General features: G+C 43.0%; 1 protein-coding gene across 1 annotated transcript in view; it reads right to left on the bottom strand.

Moving 5' to 3' along the window:
* mbo (nuclear pore complex protein Nup88) overlaps positions 1 to 23,965 on the bottom strand; it is a 51,549-nt gene that overhangs the window by 3,117 nt on the left and 24,467 nt on the right. The window contains exons 2-13 of the mRNA XM_034315222.2: positions 11,105 to 11,274; positions 2,616 to 2,729; positions 2,332 to 2,518; positions 2,166 to 2,263; positions 1,815 to 2,007; positions 1,594 to 1,742; positions 1,445 to 1,530; positions 1,135 to 1,379; positions 936 to 1,046; positions 639 to 865; positions 320 to 568; positions 202 to 253 (exon numbers count right to left, since the gene is read on the bottom strand). Coding sequence (XP_034171113.2) covers positions 202 to 253; positions 320 to 568; positions 639 to 865; positions 936 to 1,046; positions 1,135 to 1,379; positions 1,445 to 1,530; positions 1,594 to 1,742; positions 1,815 to 2,007; positions 2,166 to 2,263; positions 2,332 to 2,518; positions 2,616 to 2,729; positions 11,105 to 11,274 — 1,881 coding nt within the window. The remainder of the gene's footprint in view (positions 1 to 201; positions 254 to 319; positions 569 to 638; positions 866 to 935; positions 1,047 to 1,134; positions 1,380 to 1,444; positions 1,531 to 1,593; positions 1,743 to 1,814; positions 2,008 to 2,165; positions 2,264 to 2,331; positions 2,519 to 2,615; positions 2,730 to 11,104; positions 11,275 to 23,965) is intronic.

Below are 23,965 nucleotides of genomic sequence, written 5' to 3'. Positions count from 1 at the left end.
CCACTGAAATTACATTTAAAAAAGTATATTCAGAGGAAAAAGTATTCTTTAAACGAATAACGTGATAGAACTGTATAGTTAGTATAATAAATTATTTTGCAAATAAAAATAGTTTTTATTGTACGCAAATCTTACACTCAAAGTAAATCAAATTTACAAACAATGAATAATAATACTTCGTTACCCAACTTAAATACTTACTTCCTCTTCCAGCTTTTTCACTTCTGTAATTAATTCTTTTATATCTTTTGCCCTGTGAAATGAAAATAACAGGATTGAAGTATTACTTCAATTTTTATAGAATATTACCAATACGTACATGTGTCCAAGGCTGTTCTTAATAGTTTTCTCTTGATCGCCTCTAAAAACAATTTCTTTCTTCTTTCCGTTATATTCAATGTTTTCTGTGTAACCAGTTTGTTGCTCTGATTTCTTTTTCAGTTCTAACAGCCTGATTTTCATTTCCTCTATCTTCGTCTCCATTTTCTTCAATTCTTCAGCTTCGGCTCTTTCAACAGGACTCATCGAGGGTTCTTTGTAATTTACTAGTCGCAGCACTTCTTTCGCTCTGTAAATAAATGATATTCGATTTATCAGTTTGATGCTTTCAAAAAAGAGAAAAAAAAAAAGAAAATCACCTTTGCGCAAGTTTTTCTTGTTCGTCTTTAATGTCCTCGTAACGTTCAGCCAAACGTTCGGCAGTTTGATGCAATTCTTTTTTAGTCTCCATCAAAGTATCCAGCTCTTTCAATAAATGAGTTTTCATCACTTTCAAAGCTCGCACCCTTTTACCGATCTCTTCTCTCACGTGATCGTGTTTAACAAAATGTTCTTTGCGGAAGACGTCCGTTGCATGATACAGCAGCTAATAATAAAAAGTCTTTTCATTAATTTTCATTCAATCGAGTACTTATTTCTTCGCTTAGTTATCCAACCTGTAGACATTCTCGCGGAGACATGATCTTTGATCCCATTTTTATAAGTGGCTGTGATGTTTCACGTTTGAGCAATCTCTTGATATACATATCAAATTCCTCTTTATTGACCTGTAATTTGTTTTTATCAACACGAAGAGAATAAACTTTATTCTTTAATCCGCGAGTGGCTTTAATCGATTCGAAGGATGTTACTTACTCTTTCTTTTTTATCAATTATAGGCTCTGGAGGTTCAATTTTTGGGAAGTAGTGGAGATCGATGATAGATCGGGCGACTACATCACCGGTATGCAAGAGGGCCACCAGAACGGAAGGTTCCTGAAGTAGTCCAAACCCAAGGATCGGTGTGGCTTCGTTCGCTCCTGTGTGTTTAGTTCTTCTACAAATCAGGTACTGTGAATTCGATTGATTCGAGAGCGATGGTAAACGGCTAGCGTCGTTGTCTGGAAAATTTTTACATCCCGGTTATAATTTCACGTTTTTCCTATGGAAAGTTTTACATATTTACCTTCCGGTGAGTTGATATATTCTTCCAATTGAGAGACCATTGGCAAAGTGACCATGTGAATACCAGCATTATGGGAGCAAAAATACCTAATAAATAGAATACGTTCAGTCATGTTTTATTTCATCCTCCTATGCCATCAACTATTATACCTTGATTTGTTATCTTTATCCCATCGAAGGTGTATAGGACAATTATACTTCTCATCATTATCCGCGAAAAACAAACCCAATTCTATTTCAACACATTCGTAGATATATAGGGCCTCTTCCGGTGTATGAAGACTGTAAGTTGAACCATACTGGAACCAAGTTTGCAAGTTATTGATTGATGAAAAAATAATTAGAATTCAGTTTGATTTGTTAACACTTACTCTTCTGTCGTCATCGTCATCGTTTAATTCTTCTTTTAACAGAATACCGTGATAAATCTTTCCTGTGCACATGGCGATAACCACTATCGGAGGGGTAGTTTGTATGCACATGATGGAACAGGAATCTATTCCGTAATTGTCGTCGGTTGGAGGGTACATAGAGAGTGATCCTGATACCACTGGGACTTCATGACTTAACAAAGATATCATTAGATAACGAATCTTTGGAAATTCATAATTATAAAAATTTGAAACTTTCAAATTAAGAAATTGATTAACCAACAGTGCCCATCATATAAAGTTACAGGGAAGCAAGTACTTATTTCGAAGGTTAATTTAAAATTTACATACCTGTCGTGCAGAAGATTGCCCCGGACAATCAGCACCTCTCCGTTCCCTCTCAGTATCAGAATCGGCCATTCAATTTGATTCCAATCAACTACGCTGTTCTGAAGACAATATCGTTAAAACTTCGAGGCTCGTTTTTAAACAAAATTTTGATTATTTTTTTTTATACCTTATTCATGTCTCTACCAGCAAACATTTCCGGTTTGCATAAGGTGGGTGTAGCAAAGTCAAAGTCTACTGCTGTGTCGCCAAGGGAAGAAAAATCGGGTATCTTTGATGGTGAACCGAAAGGTTTACGACCAACTTTCCAACATTTGACAAGCCTAGGCGTATTACCGACCTCGCATTCGTACAAACTATCGAACGTTCAAAATTTCAATTTTAATTTATTTGAAAATTTGTTTAACCCTTCATTGGTTTATACGCCCCCGAAAACAAGTATTTGCTACATACCGAAATGTATTATCAGAAGTCAGAACTAGTAAATGAGAGTCGTTCGTGGAACCAGGGTGCCATCTTGCCTTTCTAATTTCCCCTGTTGCATCAAAATGATCAAACTTGTGAACTCTAAAATCAGAAAAAAATGATTTCTTAAAATTCAGTAAACCTAAATTTTCAGTCAGTTTGTCGAACTTTTGAATCTTTAGCTTAGAACTTTATACAGGTCGAACGGTGAGCAAAGTGTCGAAAGTCAAGCTCCATGTTCCTAGCGGGCCGTTATTTAACACAAATTACCGTAATCTTTCACGATCGTCATACCCTCGGGTACAACGAAGGAACACAGCAAAGCGTTGTGTTTGTTTTTCCATGGGACGAACCGGGACGTTGGTCGTCTACATTTCGTATATTTTATTATTACTCTCGCACTTTCCGTGGCTGGACACGGTAACGTTGGCAAAAGGGGGTTGACGGTGGTTAGCCCGTGGCCGTTATTAATGTCCACGGCACGGTGCCTGCGAAGGGAGGGTACCAAGAGGAGGAGGAGGAAGAGGAGGAGGAGGACGAGGCAGGAAAAGAAGAGAGACAGTCACATGGAAAAAAGCGGGATGAAGGATCTGACACGAATAGGGGATGAGAGAGAACCAGGCGAAGGTGGAGAAAGAAAAAAAAAAGATCAGACTGGGCATATAGGGTATCGCCAACAACGACTGGTTACACCCGGCACACCAACGACAAGGACGAAAGCAACTTTACCATCACCAGCAGCCCATTGCAAAAGCACGCCAGAGTTCTTAATAATTGATAAAAATGTACGCAGGCACGCACGTACGCACCAGTAGAGAGAGAGTCGGTCGAAAGCCAGACGACGACGTGGTCAACCCCAGAGCCCAGTTTCGCCCTCCCCACCTTTCCGTTCTCGTCGTCGGTTCAGCACCGCTCGGCCGGGCTTTTCTCTCTTTTTACCCCTTGTACGCCCAACCTTTCATGCTTCGTTGACAAAGGCACACGCAACGATTTATTCGCACTTTGCACCGCAGCCTCGCGGGGATTTTTCTTCGTTCTGTCACAATTTTAGTATTATCAAAATTTATGGCCACCCATGCGCGTACCCGCCGCGCTGGACCATACGCCTTCTCTGTACATACCCATTTGGCCAACCGGTTTACGCGCTTTCTGAATATCTACTGATATGTTTCCCTTGTTCCTCAACCTGTAAAGAAGCCACTTCCGGCTCGTCATGGGGCATCAACTGTAGTAGGTGCTTAACGCTTTGACAGACCACTCTAAATTCAGTGGAAATCCCTCCAGGTAGCAATCTAATCTATTATTTGTTACGGTGTCTTTCTAGTGGGCTAGGTTTTCAAGTATTTAGGAAAATTGTTTGCAATTGGGTAAGTAAAGATGTTACTTAAAATGGGTAATAGATCAATGGAAATTTATGAATATTGGAATTTTAGAACTTTAGGATTTCAGAGGTCTATTAGATCCTCACCCCTAGAAAATTATACCGACATCCATTATTTCCTAAAAATCTGAACTCTCATTGTCAGAATATTAAAGCCGAAATTTTTCGACGCTAGACCGGCGTACACCTCTATGGAAAATTTCTTGACGAAAGAAAAGAAAGAATGGGGTAGGCAGCTGCTAAAATCTAATTAAGAAATTCTTACACGGCAGTGCCGCGTATTCTGCCACACCCTAGCAGAACCTCGGTGGTTCTGCACTTTTCGTCAGGAACGGTCTAGAAGAAGAAGAAAAAAAAAAGAAGAACTTAAAAATAATTTTTTCCTACGTAAACGTATTAACCCGGGGCAGGACGGAGCTTTTTACGCCGCGCTTTTCTTCCAATTTGTACAAAGAATGGCGCGGACCTGACTTCAAAGCGGATCTTACGGAGTGTCGTATCATTTTGTTCCAGGAAACTTTTCCGCTCGTATTTCTCTTCGCTGTGCTTAAGTTACCATCACGGCTTTTCACCAACCCGCTTGAATCTCTGCCCTCCCCGATGATTTACTCGGCTTGTTTGTTCGCTTCCTAGCTTTTCTTCTGCCCCGTTGCGTCAAAATTTTCTGATAAAAAGAAATTTTCACGTTTACCAAACTTTGGATACGTTTTCATGGAATAACAAGTACTTAGCGATTTTCATAGGCACCAAAATTATCTTACAATTGTTATTTGTTACTTCTCCATTCCATTTTTGTTTTTATATAAAGTAGATAATGATTCTAATCATTACCAAATTAAAAAATTCATTCTTGGAACACTGTATCAAGGAAAGAAAGATGGCGTTTCTACTTATCCCTCGCGAAATCGTCTCTTTTTGTGAAAATAAAATCATAGTTTACCCCGGTGAGATCACTGTCCGAAGGCGAACAAGATATAAGCGAACAAATTCTCTCGCTTTCATCTTTTCCTTCTCGGCAATAAATTGCAGGGGAAAAACCTATCCGGATCTCCCGCTGGTCTTTTCGCCGCTTAACCTAAAAATTCATTAGATTATAAAGCCATTAATGCTCATCCGCGCGAACGGATTTCTCTTTCGGTTAGCCAGCTTCATAGATCGATGCTGCTTCACTAAAACTCTACATTTTATTTACAATTTCATCTGATCCAACAAATGATTCATAATTTCCTTCATCCATCTTACTTGGCATGCTAATATAAAGCGTTTCATTTTTCGTTATTATAATTCCATCTTAATTAACAAAATAAACGTGGAGTATTGAAAGGATCCTCTCATCGATGATTCGTACGTTACGGAAGAAGTAATTTACGATAAAGGGGGGTAATAAAATTCTTGCCGGAAAGTAATTAGAAATATGAGTTGGTGGAGGTAAATGGGGCGTAACACCTAGGATAATCGACTATACCTTTCTCAACGTACTTTATTTTTTCCTTGAACGTTCAAACACTAAAACACCCCGCGTTTATGAGATTTCCCTGCCATATAATTCTCCGTTTGTTAGAAGTGCCTCTCTTTAGAGGCCCAAACACAGGGAATTATCGAGCGCTTTGGTTTCAACTAGTGGCACGTTGAAATCAGTCGCATCGAAGGATGATCCCAAGTACATAATCTGCATATACGTAACAGGTACTTAATCGACGTGAATGTTCACGAAGAAGGCAGCGCACTTAATTCCGCTCGGTGGCCCCGTAACGACGTAATATCGTTCAGTTACTCGGAGTATTTTTATTACGTTCCCGCGGCAGCATGGCACGTAAAAGAGGGTGGCCAGGGTACCAGCGACAGAACGGTAGTCGAGGGGGCGGTTTGCCAACCTTACGAAGCTATGCTCATGATATAACGAGAGCCATTATGATAAGCGGATGCATAGATTAGACATAACTCGTTAACCCGGCTGTGTGCGACAGCTACGGCGACAGTGTTTCCTGTTTGACAGCAGATTAAAAGTATAAATTACTCGTCGTTACCAAAACCGTCGAATCAATCAAAAATTATCCCCCAAAATTCCAGTTGTAAAATACCGAACCGATTAAGTATGTAGAATACATTAGCATCAGGTTAATTTCAAATTTATGACCTACTGTAATTTCAAACATCACCTGTTAACGTGTACACGTGATTTTAATTGATGAAGTCCTTAAGGTACTTAAAGCTCGGCAAAGAAAAAGACTAGCGAGATACATAGTTAGCATCTTCGTTGCGGCTGGGCCACAGGGCGAGGGGGGATGCGGTAGCTAGGGTGCGAGGGTGGCCCATAAAATCGGGATGTTACGCAAAATATAACGAGCAACGTTCTGCTGGGCTGGCTGACGCTCCTGTCGTAATTCATCCGGCTCTCGCTTGCGTTCGCCTTCCCGACGACACCTGCGTCGCCAACTAAGCCCGTTAATTCTCGAGGTTGCGTCGCGCTTTCATCGCGACCATCGGTTTACAGAAGCCGTTCCTTGCTGCTACTTCGCAGCCTTGTCCTGCGTGCCTTGCGTCCTAGATCTTCCCGCGGTGCCATGGCACGTCCCATCCCAGCCAGTCACACTCGAATCGTAAATCCTTTGACGAAATCTAAAAACCTTGCTGTCCTCTTGATCATCCGCCCTTCGTAGGTTAACTATCTACCCAAGCGCGTACTCGTTTCTATATTTCCAACAATTTATGTTCTCGTAAAAATACTGTCGGCTCGTTCCGAATTCCCATTGTTTTACTAAAAATTCTGTGTACCAGCTCGGCCGCGCAAGGGTTAAGATAAAAAACGGCTAATATTTTCTTCAACCCTTTGCGCAAGGAATCGCGTAACGGGATAGAAGGTTCGCGCACAAAGGGAAAAGAAAAGGTCAATTTAATCCTGACGGTTCCTGGCGAAAAGAGCAGGAGAAAACGCAGCTTCCCGTAAGGAGCAGCATCGAAGATCACAAGCGTGAATAATATGGGGCTAGAATGGCCTTTTTTCCCCAACTTCCTTCCGGCGGGCTGGCATCCTTTCTTGTCTGAGGGCGCGCATGGGAGACAGCATTCTGTGCGTACAAACGTGCACCAGGAGACAGAGGGCACTTGATGTAGGTCTACGTAGAAAAAACACGCACTTAGGTAATCGCGCTACAGCCATGAGCAGCAGCAAGCAAGCAAGCAAGCGGTTCTTCTAATCAAAGAATTCCGGCTGTAACGCCGGAGGAAAAATTTAAATACGCGAGACGCATTCTGCTCGTCTGCGTCGTCATTGTCCTGGACGTCGTTGTCGTCGTAACGAAATAAAACCCGACGGTAAAAGAGAGACATCTGTCGGTTCTTTTAATTACCGCGGTACGTGTGCCCAGGCTAGAGGCTACTGCCATGTACCTTACATTTTCCTTCCTCCTTTTCCTACCCTCTACTCTTCCCACTTTCCTCATTTTCTCTCTCCGTCTGCCTTCTCGTCGACGATGCTGCTCTTTTGTTAGTCCCTTTTTCGCCAACCTCACGTCCCGTTCCGTCCCGTCCCGTCCCGTTGGTTCGTTCATACTCTATCAGATCTGGCTCGTTTGCATGATTTCCGTCACGTTGAAAGAATTGCCAATTTGTTCGGCGTGTATACCTACGCTCTTTCTTGATGGAAAATGATGGAGATGTTAGTCGTTGGACTTGAGCATGCATGGGGTGGTCGAATCACTTTAGGCGCAATTAAGCAGCGTCGATTCTCTAATTTCCCTAATCGCCGCTCGTATCTCGGCTCCTTTGTTAACCGCTGATTCGACGAGAAACACCGTTCGGCCGGCAATAAAGTTTCGTCGGGAGTTGATAAAGGGGCGGCGCAGACCGAGCACGTGGTACCGCGGCTTCCTATATATTTTTCTCCTCGTCGTGGCGACATTTTTCAAAAGGTGCGGATATCATCGGGGACCATCTAAATCATTTGGCGCGCGGGCGCACCCTATGCGCGATCTCCACAAACACCAGCCTCTCTTTCTAACTCAGCAGCACCCTCGAAAATGCGGGCTGTTGGGTAACTGGTGATTTTCGTTAGCGCTTGCTCATCGAAAAAAAGTTGAAAAAATGAGAGAGAGAAAGGGGAGAGTGTGGCCAGGAAACCGGGCCGACCAGTGGGTGGGTGGTGACGCGGAAGTTGTGTAGAGACACGTGGGTGCGCCAGTATGTGGATTACCCGACTCTGAATGTACGAGTGGACCGCGTGTGGTTCACCGAGATTAGCCTCGGGTTTATATCGGGATTACATATGTAAAACCATTAGGTTAAATCATTTTTTAAATAAACGCATCCTATCCCCTTTCACTCGCGGCCGAGCCGGTGCGGCACCGGAACAGATAGGCGAGAGCGCCCAACCAAGGGTTCCCTTCTACCAGTGAAATATTCTGCAGCACGTACGGCGCGGCGCGTGCTTCCGCTAGAGGTGCTGTTATCAGTCGTCGATAACCAATTAGGGAAACATTTTTTGTCCAAACTTCTCCGTTCTTTTTGGTAATTTTATGTCCGACCAACATTTGTGCCGTTATTTCTCACGAGTACATCTGAACGAGTGGCGAGGATCAGAAAACTGGAATCAACCCCCTCGAACGAGGACACGGCACAGGGGTTTTACGAGGTGAATACTCGAGGGACGATTCGGAAGGAACGTTTGTTGGAAGTGGAGTGGTCGTGTGGTATGGGGTTAGGTAGCACGAGAGGTGAAAATTATTCATAAACGTAGGCCGGCTTGCGACTCATGGGAGGGGGGTGAGGAACAGAGAAAGAGATGGAAAGGAGGGGAGGGACACGGAGTGCTAGGGGCTCTCTGACGGTACACCGCGCAACGAGACCGAAGCTGAAATCTACCGAATATTAAGGTAGGAAAGGTCCTCCCCAGACCGCATAATAAACACATAACGGTAATCCTTAAAACAATAATTAGCCGCGAGAGCCAACCAAGAGAGGCAACGATCTTCCGGTGGCGCAGGAAATAACGTTGCTTTCGTAGTCCGTTGCCGAATTAATACCACGATTCCGCGATGCCATGCCACACGACTTACCTACTCCGATCCAAGTTTATACCGTTGAAACTGCACCTTCTTCCTATAACGATTATCCGGTATAACGTTCTCTCTAAGGACTGGCAAACTGTTATGGTGAACTGCTGTTGCTTTCAACCCTCAACTCCGGGAATAAGCTATCACTGATTTTTCTATTAAATTAGATGTTACAAGTAGTTATACTGGTTCATTATAAAATGATTTTATTTAAGAATTCGTAGATTAATAGAAGAAAATGGTAAAAAATGAGTCCAATTGACTTTGTTCTTACTGGTCCCTATGCAGTAATGGGTAGACCAAGTGGCCACTGAAATGCTCGCTAAGATGGCATTAAAAGACGATTTACTGTCGCATGAAAACGTACAGTAACTGTTCCAGGTTCTCGCGTAATTCGATACAATATTCAACATCCTCATCGACCAACAAATTCCAAGCCTCGAAGCGTGGAAAGCGAGCAACCGAGCTTTGGATTAAGCAAATGGCGGCAATAATAGTGATTATTCGGATTATGATATCAGAGAGCGAAGTGGGTTCGCTCGGACTTACCGGCAGTCGGTAACTGCTGCGCCACCAAATCCCGACTTCAAGACACCGGATTAAAACTATTACCACTTCGCGACGCCTTTAACCCTCCACCGCCCCTCGCGTACCCCTTTCTCTTTCTACCTTTCTTCAACCCTTTCACGAAACTTAAGCATTTTAAATGCCAACGAGAAGCGGAAATTTTCTTAGGCTCTGACTGACTTCACGGAGCCAATACTAACGAGGACTTAACGACATACGTCCACTGAAGGGACATTAACGCTTTGCACGCGAGAAGCAAGATTTTCATGGAGGGAGTCTGATTGTTGCTTAAGGGAAATGTGAAAGAAAGTTAAAAGGAAGAGGACATTAAATTTCTGAGATGTTTTTTTAATGGCCGAGACTTTTACGAACATGTTCAAGTCTGGTTACCTGCGTTCTTATAATTTTCCTCAATTCTGGCTACGTTGGTTGGAAGCGCGAGCGTAAGTGAAATAACGAAAAAACTTTAGCATAAACTGCCGCTCTTAATTTGACCAGTTTGTTCAGCTTGGAACCCTTCGCTGCAACAGCGAGCTAAACGTTTCGTTCGTTTCCGGAAAAACTTCCGGAATTATGAATTAGCGGAAAAGTCGGCAGGAAGGTAAATGCATTTATTCTGGGCTCGACTTATTATGAAATTATAATGCAAAGGACAAGTTGGAGCGTACCCTTTTACCATGGCGAATTAAGTGGTATCGTCTATCGTTGTTCAAATTAATTAGAATTTCCCTTTCGTTCGGGAGGATATTACGATATAATTAAGAATAAAATATTAAATAAAATTTTCTCGAGTAAACGTTTACGCGCGAATGGTGGCCATGTTCCCTAGGGAGGTCTACCATTCTTGCTACAATACCACTGGAACTACTTTTGGTACTTGATAAAAAATAAAAAGGCTGTAGGAACGTAAGGTATAATCTTTAACCAAGTGGCTAATTGCGTGATGTTCTAATCACCAGAAAGATTAGACGCGAGGACAAGTAGATGCCGTGACTGAAATCGAGGAGGATAATGTTACGCGAAGCAGTAGTCTCGGTGGCATGTGTCGTTGATGAGGCGGTTAGTATTCAGCGGTGCTTTCCTGGGCCTGGAACTTTTCAAAACTAACCGAGTAAAGCCACCTTAATTCCATAAGAGGGAGACCAAAGGGGTTCGGGCGTCATCGTAACACCCTCTTAATTACAGGATATTAGGACGCCCACAGGAGCCCACGGAGGTGCAGGAAGCCAGATAGTGCGATTTATTATTCGCGGTCTACGTTATCTCGCTTTTTAGCAGCCGGATTTCTTAGTCCTGTAAGCTTCTGTCTCTACTTCTGGAGATTGATTTCCTACACCCGCTTTCTAGATTTCTTTTAACACGTTTGCTACCAGCGTTACACATAGCGAATGTCATTTAACGTGTTGCAGGCATTAGATGAAAAACATTTTTCACCTTCAATTGTGATGACAAAAAATTTATAGATTTGAACTACTTACACGCAGAGTATTTCTTCTTTTCCACCTTGAAACGTGCCATCCTTGCCCCATCGCTTAGGTAGCTCCATTAGAACAATTCCTAAGTTACCCCATAAGGCCAGCTGCGTTCCCGTCTCATTGATCAACAGATTCTTGACATCAAAGATTGGAGGATCGGTAGGTCGTAGTTTCTGAAATACCAATACAGGAAGCAGTTAGTACAACGTATTAAATATAAAACTATTTTCAAGGTCTAGAGCAAGTATGCATACCAAGTAGTGAAACGGTATTACAATTTTAATTTTCAACCGTAACGAGATATCCCTTCCGTCAGCCCTTCGGATTCCGCTTCTTTTACCCTCGTCGGGCATCGTCTATCGATTAATAAACTTTATAATACGATCCTGCTCCTCGTTTGTTTTCCAGTTTGATTTTTATCACGGCGCGGCGGCCCGGGAAAAAGGCAGGTGCACGACGAGCCACCTCCTTTCCCAGCCCTTCTATCTCGATGTCGGGATTTCTCTTTAACATCCCCCTTGCCACGACTCTCTACCAACCCCTCTTTTGCCTCGATATTTAATTTCGAACTAAGTTCGCGAACGCGAACATCATTACAGGCTTGGCATCCCTAAGGTTGGGGGGTATCGGCGCGTATCAAGGAGCAATTATTTTTTTTTTTCTACCCGAGGGTAGTTTTCTTACCAAGACGATGAAGCAGCGCCGATGGTATCGAATGTATTTACTTCCTCATTTTCTCATACTCTTGGAAAAGAAGCTTGATAGAAGCCCAGAAACGTTTAACGCTCTGATTTTTGATGCAGAGAATATTAACAGAGGACGACTAATCGGTAGGAAGGCGGATAAAATTTCTTTCCAATCAAATAATCAGTGTCAAGTTAAAATGATAAAAGCGCGAATCCAAACGCGCCCTAACATTAAGAAATAAACGGTCTAGTGCGTTTAAAAGTTTTCTTCTCATTAAGACTTATTCCTCAGGGATCTCGGCGGGCACACAACGCGGGCACAAAGAGTGGCTCTGTCCTCTCTCTAGCAGTTAGAAACACATTTATTAACGGCAGCTCATCTCATCTCGCTGTTAAGTACCAGTAAGAGAGTGCTCTTCCCTTCCTCCTCCCTTCCGTTACCCTCTCGCCCAACAGTTCTCATTCACTTTGGTAGCTGTCTGCTGTCCCGTCCAGGGGAGAAAGAAAAAAGACGTCACATCGTCGACGCCTTATTAATCCGCGTGCCGAGGCTGGAAGGAAAGAAGGTGTCGTGGGAGGGTGGCCCTCTGAAGAAATTAAAAGAACAGAGGGTATAATGTGAACACATCCATTCCCTGACCCTCTTTTTCCTGCCTTCCTATCCTTCTCCCTCCTCGTTATCCAACTCGACACCATTAAACCAACTGTTTCACGCTTTCCCTAAACGTCAGTCATTCTGGACGTCTTCAGTTTTGTCACGGTTTCTTCAAATCCGATGTACACGCTTGTTTCTTTCTTTTCATTTCTCTTTTTCTTGACCCGGGCATTCTCTGGATTGTTCATTGACCTAACTAGGTGGAGGCTAGGGTGGACCTGGCTCCCTTTACAAAATATAGACTGATCCCCTTACCACTTAAAAATTTTCAGAATTCTAAAATTTCAAACTTAGATGATTTTTGCTACTTGTGTACGATTGGTGCAGCAAGAACCGGTGAGATTTTGACGGGGCGATGAAAAAGGGAAATACGGCAATCCTAGGTAAAGCAAGGCGAGCGTCGTAGCAAAGATGGCAAACGAGGACGTTAGCCGAATAATGCAAAACAAACCTCATCTGAGATATAGTCCAGCATTTGTCCATATTAAGGTGTGTTGTCGGAATGGCGGCCGCTTTCATTTCGCGTGTATGCCGGTACGCTTTTGAAATTATATAGCGAGAGCATCAGTCGTCGTTAGTCAGTTTCCTGCCGCATTCCGGCGTTAACTATGTGTATCTTCAGCACCCGTTACGTAGCCATTTATCAGTGTGCTCCTCCATACGCGTTATTTTCCCGCGTTAAGATGCACAGTTTCGCGAGCCATATTTCAGTTTGCTATGGCGACATATCGTATACACGAGTTTGCACGTCAACATCTCAATGTGGATAATGTTACACGGTTTATCTTAAAAGTTCCCGGGGAGGAAAAGAGAGGTTGGAACGTAACGGAGGCCATTTTGGGATCATCGTTATTTGGACTCATCCGTTGGAAAAGGTACTCGTAAATATGTATTCTGTATTCTTTGAAGCGGAGAAACTTGGAGTTCCCGTTGTCTTCCAGACATGACTTCCATCATGGACGACACACGCAACTTTATATTAAGCCTAAGTTCTAAACTAATAAGACAACAAGCATGGCAGGACGATCAAGGAAAGGGAAGGGTAGGGTAACGCTAGAAGGGTCCAAGTTTTGCTGCTGTGCAGCTACGAACCGGGTCACCGATTACGACGTTGATCGTCTACGAGAGAGAACCAAATTGGATAAGTTCAAGCAGCTCCGCTTCACTACTTACACCATTACTCTCCAAGAATTTCAATTAGGCATGATTTTCAAATTCGCAAATCCTTCCGGCGGTTTCAACAAGTTACACCGTGTTACTGTAATCTCAGAATTCAGCCACTTCGCGTTGTTAACCTGCGTTCACCTAACAACGGGTCAGTTTAGATTCAAGATTATACAAGGTGTCAAAAAAGGGACATAGAAATTTACGAAGCAAAAGTAATGTAGAGCCTTAATTTCGGGCAATGATGGGCAATTGCGCCCTCGATGGAGAGTCAATAGCGGATGAGGAGCGAAAGTCGATAGCGTGTGTATAAGGGCAGCAAGTAACAGCTTCTGTTCGCGTCGTTTTGCAGCGAGAAAGAGGTGGAGGGAGGCCCGTTAGGTGGTCGACGTCGGATGTAAATTTGCATTGAACGAAATGAGGCGCTATGGGGCATTCCAGTCCGAAGTTAATAGCTTTCCAACGATTAACTGTATCTCCCCACACAACACGTTCGTCCGACCTGTACCTCTCTTTCCCCCTGGGTCGTTCATTCGACGCATCATGCCTGTTTCCTTCTGTCCCTTTCCCTCTCACCTTTGCTCCAATCCCTCTTCTCTTTTCCCTCCGTGCATCATTCTTACCCCTTCGTCACGTTGTACTTACCTATATCGTTCCTTCTAATAACACACGTTCGCCAAAGGTTGCGAAATAACTGACTCGGTCGTGCAGTCATCTCGACTAAGGTCCTTTCACTTCCATGTCAAAAGAGTGACAGCCGCGATAATGGTGTTTAACGATCGATGTCACCATATAATTTGGCAGAGGATTTTCTGGCGGGACAGGAACGCAAACATCGATGTTAACACGGTGCAAAGGATCGCGTGCAGTTAGTAGGTGCAAAAGGCGACGCCTACCGTGGCCGCAGCCAATAGTTTCCAGGCATGGAAAGGCGCCACGGGGGTTATAGGGCATAATTTAGTGGACAGTTTGATATACAAACAATCTTTAATGAAATTCTTGGTGTTCATTAATAACGCATTACAGCCTCGCGCGGCACTGGCGCCGGTGTCGGCATCGGTAGCCGGGAATCCCATACCCTCATCCCCCTACTTTTACTCCTCATACTACGCCTTCCTGCCTCTCTCTAACCCTCCATCGTGTCACGTCCTCCGACACCCTTTATCGTTACCCGCTTTACACTAACTCTTTTACTCTCTTCTGCGAAAATTTTCCCACGTCTCGTCGACGAGAGCAGCTTAACTCACCGACCCTTACTTTCGCCTTATAGTTATAATTGTCCATATTAGTCTCCGTTTTTTTTTTTAAATTTAGAAGTACTCTTATCGGTAGACACCGATAACATTAAAATGTTATCGATATCATTACTACGATACCGTTAGAAAGTACAATAGTAATGATGTGTAGGTGGAGCGCACTCAAGGTCACCGAAAGATAGTTAATTTTTCAACTCGAAAATCTGAAGGTTTGATGAAAATGATATTTTTCAAAATGAAACGTGCAGAAGCTTATTTTTTGCAGCCAGAAATCAGCGTTTTAAAATGGCTAATCATAGTATTGGATCTAAGTCTGGAGATCTGGGAGTGATATAATAAAAGCTGTACATACTTGCGAAAGATAATTTTAATACTTCATATTGGTAGTGTTTTAATTAAAACAGATATTAATTAATCTGTTGTTTCACAATATGGGGTCACGTAAGGTTTCATAGTTATCGCTTTACCATCGATACGTACGCCCAGGCCAATATGCAGAACGATTATGTTGATCATCCGAATAGTCTGAGTAGTCCGATTCTGAATAGTCTGATTCGTAATTGTCCGGTAGCATTCTTAGGTTAATGCTTCTACGTGGCACCCTCGATTCTCGTAAGTTTTCTGCGCCCGATCCTCTGGAGATAGATATATTCGGATGTTTAATGGAAACGTGATTGTCTAATTTCCAAAAACCATCCCGACATGTCAGACTCTTGTTACAAATATTGCATTTAGCTATAACAACACCGCGTTGTTCTCCTTCAAAGAGAGTGAAGTACGACCACGCAAAGTTCTGTCGCACTTGAGGGGTTGATCTTTCCGAACGATGTCCGGTATTTGCACGATGAAAGTTACTGTATCTTTGAACGTTACGTGACATTTTTGCTTTGCAGCAATAATATGACTAACGTATCGTTTCAGCTGTTATCAGTACTTATATACCGATTACGAACAATGCTCAGGGACGTGCTTAAAAATTTTCGGACCATAGGTATGCGAATGAAAATCGAGGTTCTTCTTGCATAAACAAAAATGAGGATAATGGAAATCTGAAATCTTCGATTCGTAATTAAGTTAATGAAGATTCACTGTTCACGAAGAATCATTTCTCGATGAAGATAAAAATGCGCACATTACACGTGACGATATTCAGTCCAGGTAAGAAAGGAGGTGAATCGAAACGGATCGAAGCGGCGTACGATTAATTCCCGTTGTCCGGTGGAACAAGGGACGAAGGCTAATAGGCTTTCCGTTGCAACGGTGAAACAGCAGTTCGTTTTAGGGTGGACGATACCAGCGGCTACGGTTAATGAATCGACGTAATCAGGGGTGTGTGTGCGCGAGGGGGTTGGTGCCGGTGTTCAAGCGACGAATGACAATCGAGTTTTGTATTAATGTCCGGCTGATGCCGCACCCATGGTGTCCCTGGCGCGTTGCGTACGACAGTCACCATCAGGCTGATCGTTCGTTTAATCAAGCGAGCCGCTAACACGATTAACTTATTGCGTATTCCCGTCATTCCGTACGCGTGAGACACGAATCAACGATACACAAATGTAATACCCATTACGGTCATTCTATTCTATACATGTATCATTCTCTATCCGATCCGTTGCTTTTATCTCTTCCTTTCTCTCTGTTTACCCACCTGTCGCGTTACATGTCTCGTGTCTTTTCAACGAATCATTTGGGTGCGTTCGCGTCTAGATTTCATCAAGCCAATTCATCTATTTTTTTTAATTAAACCTTACAGCCTATCCCTATGTTTTTCTTTTTATCGTTTGGACACTTGAACCTTCAGCGATGACTTGATTTCTTAAGAAAATATATCTATGGCGCCATAGAGATGTACATAAACGAGACTGTCCATGTCCAGAATATAAAAGTCGGTAGACAAGAAAGCGATAAAAATTCCAGCCAACAGTTTCAACGACAAAAACAGCACTGTTCCAGGTGCACAAAGGTATCGGTAAGTAAACTGCAGCGTACGCTTCGCTGCAATGGGTCATTATCGTTATACGACAGGCCAGCCTTCAATCTTTTGTCCGCGGCGAGCAAACTGTATTTTCAAGAGTAAACGCATCCCTTGACGGTGGTTTATACGTAGACGGGGACGGAAGTGTCCTGCGAGGCGCCAATGTCCGCATGCATGAGCGATGCGGCGGCATAAACGTTCAGCCGGACGGTCCGCAAACTCCGTGCAATGTGAAAGATCGGTTAGGCGAACAGCTTATGTCCGACACATCGGTACGAAACGCGAAAGAACGAGAACAGCGGGAGAGGAATGATATCATCGGTGGTGTTGGCTATGGGACGGAGGGACGATATAGAATTTTAATATAGTGCTTTACGAGCGCGATTGTCCGCCATTTTATGAGCGCTATAGGGCGGTCATTTGAATTCTTAGATCTGCATACTTTGCGGAATTGCGTGGTCCGGCTGGCACGACGATGAGTGAACGCCACGGATCCTGGCGAGCTTGGACAGCTTCATCAACCAGCTTGCCCTGTTTCTCATCCTCTTTCTACCGTCCATTGGACTCGCCCTATCTCCATGGGGTGTTAAAAGGGGAAACTTAAAATATTAGGAATATGCGAAGGTGCCCACAGTTCGTGTATAAATAACGATGTATTTTCACACAATTTGCAATACCTTGTACTTTAATTTGTCAATTCAAATGTAAAATATTGATTAAGAAAGTACCGAATTAATAAATTTTCGTTAATAACAGAGACGTGAGGGTGGAATTCATATAACACCCCATAGATGCCGACAGAGTCCCATTTGATTAGCATAGAATTCGAGTTTCTTCGAAGCGATGGAGGTATTATTAATTTTTTTTTTTCCATGACACGTTTTCAACCGACGAGTGTAATCGATGCGAAAAAGGGAATAACGCTCTTTGTCGGTGTGAATATGACTTACGATTGTTATTACCATTCCAAACGGTCTCTTTGGATCATTTCGTTGAAAGATAAACGGCGTTGTAGTCACAGGGAGGATAACGAATATGCTCCCTTTATTGATACCAGATACATGAAATTTTATTGCGTCATTACCGTCGGAATTATGGGCTCATTTAAATTCTGAATCTCCTTCGTTAGCTTATTAGAATCATTACCGGTAGACTTATTGCACAATGGTGATATTTTATCGCTTGGCCCGAAGGAAATTTCCTTAAAGCGTTCAATTTTCCACCATAAGAAAATCCACGTATGGATGAAATCAATAAAAAAATAAAATTATATCCTAATTTCAAATTCAGTTTCAAATTAATTCATACTTTGCGTTAATCAATTGGCTCATCAAAGAGATACAGATAATCTGAAACAAGAGAGGAGGATGAAAACGAAGGAGGATCTGGAAGGATGAGTAGAGAAAGTAGTATAGTAGAAGAGGGGAGGGCTCCTCTCACGATATAAGCCGTATCAGTTATAATTTACAATGTTATGGCGATTTTATGTATATCTTGGCAGAGCTGTTCTCCCCCGCGCTGAGAAGTATTATTTAAATTAAACGGGGCTAAACTAAGCGAACCGTCGGCATCGAAGTGGCGTGGAGTGAGAGAGAGGTGCCGCGGTGGTATGCAAATTATTATCGCGGGGCGATAATTTAAATGCATATTTCGCCTCCTATATCATTTTATTATTGCCAGCCAAGTTAAGTTCAGTTGGTGGGCGAGCGTTTACGAGAACCGCCACGTCCTGTAACCGCCACCACCATCACCATCACAACGGTACAGCTTGTATTAGAAACGCTATCGAAGCGTTTTCCCTCATATAATCCTCATTGTTACTGCCTGCGGGACCATAATATCCTGTCGGGTAACGGCTACCGGCCAGGATTAATACCCCAACGACTAATTGTATACCGCAGGAAGTGCCAGCTCATCCACCTTTGCTTCTGTCTTCAAGATATCCTTCTGGCCTGCCTATGCTGTGTCACTTTTGCGCCTAATGACTCACTCGATTAATGATATTTGCTGTCCAACGAGAAAGGACACTTCTGATCCATTAATGTGTTATTTTATCGAAGGGTCTGACCTTGAGCCATTGGAATCATCTGGTCGTTTCGAAAATCTTTCACGTGACATATTTTGGTGGGATTTACATTTGGCGAAGCAGCAACGTTGAGTAGCAAGTTTCTGGAAACGAGATCAGACAGCGTAGCTCAGTCATATCCGTATCTCGAACCACGAAGAAGGGTTAAAACCTGGCCCGGGTGGTATTTTAATTCCTGACCGTTATCGTTCCGGTAGCCAGGGTCAGTAGCGAAAGATACATGTAAGTTGACCCCGCCCTCGAGACCTCTCCTGGTCGCTTATGAATATTAATTTCACCCCCGCCTGGCAACCACCCCCCTAACCGAAAACAGACCCGACGGGAACAAATTAGATCTTTCCTTCCATACATTTCCCTTTTATTTCTGCGGCTTCTCATGGATCTCCGTTATCCCTTTTGCTTTCTTCTGCATACCTTCGCTCTAACGCTTTCAACAATTATTCTTTAACAATTTCTTGCTTAATGCATGGTAAATCTGTAGTGATAGGTTGATTCCGGGGGGTCTAACAGGGTAGGACAACATTCTAAGATTTCAAGACTGAATCCACTTGAAAATTTCACTTAGGGATAATAAACACGTCGGGTACACTTGGGTAGATCTACCCATATTAGAGAAGAGGTTGAATCGTCGCAAAGAATGTTAAAAAACTCTTAATTTCGGGGTGCGTGAAAATATTGGCAAAGTTTCTTCGCCAGTTGGCAGAGTATTTAATCCGAGTATGCGCTATCTAGCTAACGGACCATTCATCCGCGACTACAGGCACGGTTACCTACGTAGGGAGACCATACAACGAGTTTATCTTCAGTATCTTTCGGATGTGAGACGACCCTTGGTATTTCTTGCAGTTAGTTTCCAGGCCGCGACTCCGTGTGATTTCGAAGGGTGCGTGTTTCCAGGGCCGGGCTTCCTTGTACTACACGCTCAGGTAGGCTACCAGTACGCGTGCATTCTCATAAACACCGACGTGTACACGTACGACCAGATAGAGTTCCCTCTGAATCTGGCAATCTCATAACAGGGAGTTAAAACCACAGCACGAATGTCGTATCTTAGGCTGTCCCGACTCCCTTACGAGACTTTCTCGCGCTTTCCAACCGCCATGGATATTATTATCAGTACAAGTTTCATTTCGGATACCAGGGCACGAACACATCTCTTCAACCCTTTACCCGTCATACCGCTAATTTTAAGCCCAGCGTCTTACCGATCATTGCTACATACAACTTTCAAAGTTTCAGCCAAGACTGTAAATACAGAAAGGAATTTTTATCGATTTATTGAAATTCAAATTTTCTTTTTTTTTTTTTTCTTCATTTTGGATAAAAAACATCAACGAACAAAGGTACAAATGACTAGTAATAACAGCGACGATTTAATCTGTGTGGAATGTAGACCGATGCAGCTGGACTCGTAACCCGGAAGTGAACCACAAAATGGGATACGCAGGGGCGTTCGTCGTGGCTCGAAATAAATAAATAAATAACCTGGGTTACATGGGGCGTGTTTTGCCGAGGCGGGACTTGCCTTACTACGTGGACGAAGAGGAAGCCGGTACAAGTTTGCAAGAACTTCTCGTCGCATCCTGAATTTCCTAGCTTTCCGCATTCACACGTACACCAGGAGTCGGGCCCTATCCTGCGCGACGTTGTTTCGGTTTACCTTAATGGATTTCGCAGTAATTGTAAAATATCTCGCGAGTTACGCGCATGTGCATTTGCTAGCGTGCACGCGCGAGTGTCCTTAGTTGTTTGGCCCCCCCGGTAATACCGGAAATCCGTGGAACAGGTAAGTTTTTGAACTATGTCACTGGTGATATCCTTCCTAAGGAGGAGAAAGGGTTGGAGACTTTTTTCACCATTGTTTGAAGAATTAAAGAAAAGTTGCGATCCGAAAGATTCATATACGAATTTTTTAAGTTTGAACAGCTTATGTACAGTAGAGAGTATGGTAGTCCTTTCTAGGGAAAATGGCGGTCTAGGAGTAAAAGTTAACTTTAACATTTGGATTTAAAAATTCTGAAATTTGAAAGCACTGATTTATATAATAGAAGTTGATTTTCTGTTTATGATCTCTTAGAATGATCCGCCTTTAAAACAATGGAAAAAGTATCATATAGATGAACTTTAATTTCACGGAACAACCAAGCACCCTCCTGCCATCCCCATTTCGTACAAAGGATCGTTCCAACCGATGACATCCTTCTTGTACGACCAGTGAGCATCGTGAATGCACGCGATGCATGTTGCACCGGTGAAAAATCGTTGTCCACGTAAACGCACGGTCCCGTTAAGTACAGCCTAGACTGAAAAATAACCTGGCAAATTGAATGGAGGCGAGGTAGTTCTGTGGCCAAGGGATGGGTGGCTCTGCCAGACGATGTAAAGAGGGTGAGCTCTGTGATGGTCGGAATAAAAATTCGGCGAGACATTGTACTTGTCACCCCTCCGCCATTTCGAGCCTTTTATAAACGGACCGTGCAGCTTTTGTGACCAAAAAAGAATACGTTTTATTACTTGGTGATCGAACTTTTACCCGCTTCTTCAGCTCGAAATTGTTTCATTATTGTCCTTCAACGAGTAAATTTTTGGACAAATTCTGGAAGGGTGAATTCGGGGGTAGGGTTTAACCTGTAACTGCCATAGGATCTAATAGACTTCACTTTACCAGCTACTACTTAAGTCAACTATCTCTTTCCGCCCAGCTTTTTCGTTCTTATGAAACATTTATGATGGCTTCCACCCAAGTTGAACCAACTTTCATCTTTAAATGTTCTTTATACATTTTCTTCCTGTTCCTCGATATATTCTACGTGGAGCAACTTTATCAGTATTCTTTTTTTTTGCCTTGATTATAAGAGTTTTACCGAGGTTACAGCACGGTAGAATTCGTTACGGGGACTGATTAAAAGTTGTCACCGGTATAAGCTGCTTGAGAACAAGTTTTGCAAACATTTACATAGGAAAACTCCAGGCCAGTCAATTAGTTGGGGGCAAGTTAATGCAGTTATCCTGTGTTGGCTACCTCTGTTCCTCCTGCTACTTAAATTGCCAATGCAATTCATTGTTATGGTGTATGAAAATTTTGACAGTGACAGGAAGAATATTAAAATAAAAATTTCAAATTTTCAAATTAAGAAACCGATTACTTATCAGTGCCCGCGGGTTCCCCTTACAGGGGCAATTTCTCATCACTGTCCTACAACAAAGTTCCATTACTTTCGTGACGAATCACGGTATTTCAAAAGACAAAAGGAAATTCGCACGGACCTATTGAACGAATCATCCTCCAACGTTTCATCCTTTCTACCGGTGCGGTGTTTCGAAATCTAAACACAAAAGGGGATGCGCGCAAGGGAGGAAGTTGTGTTATATCAAGGGTGTTAAAGGGAACGTTGGACGTCAAACATTAAGCATAATGCCTCTCGACAAGAATGTCCCAACGGTGGTCGCCGCGTTAAAGTGGCTATTTATTACGTTATTACATACATCTGATGCGGACGCATAGTGGCATGCATTCTCTTCTGGACGCCAGAGAAAACGTCTGAACGCGGCCTCCTAATGCGACTCGATTTAAAATATAAATTCTCGGCGATATGTAATCTCAGACCGGCTCGTTTAACGTGAGATTCCAGGAACAAGGTTGAAGGCACGTCACCCGTGGCCCCTGCAAGGGTGTCTTTCCTTGGGGGCTCGGTCTGTTGTGCTGGGAGGAGACTGATATATCATTGGTTTACCGGGAAACGTAATATCCCGTTGACGGATGGAACCTTATCGGACGGCAAAATGCTGCGCACCCTGGACTCCTATTTAAATATGAGATGTATGCTTCAGGATTTGAATAACGCTCTGCCACCGTACAGTTCGTTTTTGCGTGTATGACAACGGGGAAATTGCTGTGTTACAAATAAGAACAAAAAATGACGAAATTATTGGAGACGGAAAAAGTCTAAGTCCCGTGCGTTGCCGACCTTCCGGACGGATTCCTGGTATCTATGAGGGAGCATGGTGCTGGAAATGCATTGAAATTCTATCCACCTTAAAGGGTTAATTTCTAAGTTATCGTCAGTTTCAGGGTAAAATGATTACGGAAGGGGGTGGACGAAGGGCAGACGCGATCGTCATGCAGCTAATAAATAGAAGTCATTTATAATATTGTGGCCGGTGAAATCGTTCGACTGGCGACAGCGGCGCCCTGCGTCCTGGCGGATGCGCTGCCTCGGCTTTTTGCTATCGATAATAAATTACCCAACGTGATATTTCTTATTGTTAGCGGGGTGCTACCGAGTGCGTCTGAGGGCTTTGATCGGTACCTACTTTCTCTTTCTCCGTCTGTATATATATATATCCAGTGTCGTGGTCGTTAATCAAAGACACATCCCAACTTCGGCTGCACCATCGGGGGGGGGGTTCGCGATCTGCTCCCCTGTGGTGGACTTCGTCCCACCCTTCTTTTCTTATCGACATTCGTAGTTTGTCTTTTCTTATCGATACGCAAATGTATATTGATTCCTAGCGATTGTTTTTAAGGGAAAAAACTTCGTTCAGTGGAACAGATCAACGATACGTCATACATATCTGCTATTTTATACAAATTCTTAAATATAATTATTAATCATATAAATGGGTATGCCAAATTTCTTTTTTTAATTAAAATACAAGTAATTATGAAAGAAGATATGAATGAATATTCAATCTCGAGCAACTGAACTCTAACGACGATCCGTGATTTATGGAGGCTGGTATTAAGAAAACCATTATGTCCTGGCGGAAATCATGTCGTTATAGGCTGCGGAAAGACGGCCGCATTTTCCGAGCCATAAAGATCGGATATTGCGAGAATTATTCAGGATAATTTAAATTGAGACTCTCGTTCTAGGTGGGCGCGGATTTTCCCGTGGAACGCGCCAAGAAAACAAGGATATAAATTATGTACAAACAGCCGGTGTAATTTAAATCGTCCGCCCCCTTTTCGATATCTCAATTCTCCAATCCGTTCGTATGCGTCGTAAAATTCAAATCGAATTCATCTATCATTCTAATAA

This window comes from Osmia lignaria, chromosome 15 (assembly GCF_051020975.1).
Source record: "Osmia lignaria lignaria isolate PbOS001 chromosome 15, iyOsmLign1, whole genome shotgun sequence".
Lineage (NCBI taxonomy): Eukaryota > Metazoa > Arthropoda > Insecta > Hymenoptera > Megachilidae > Osmia > Osmia lignaria.
This window is presented reverse-complemented; position numbering and strand designations above follow the sequence as displayed.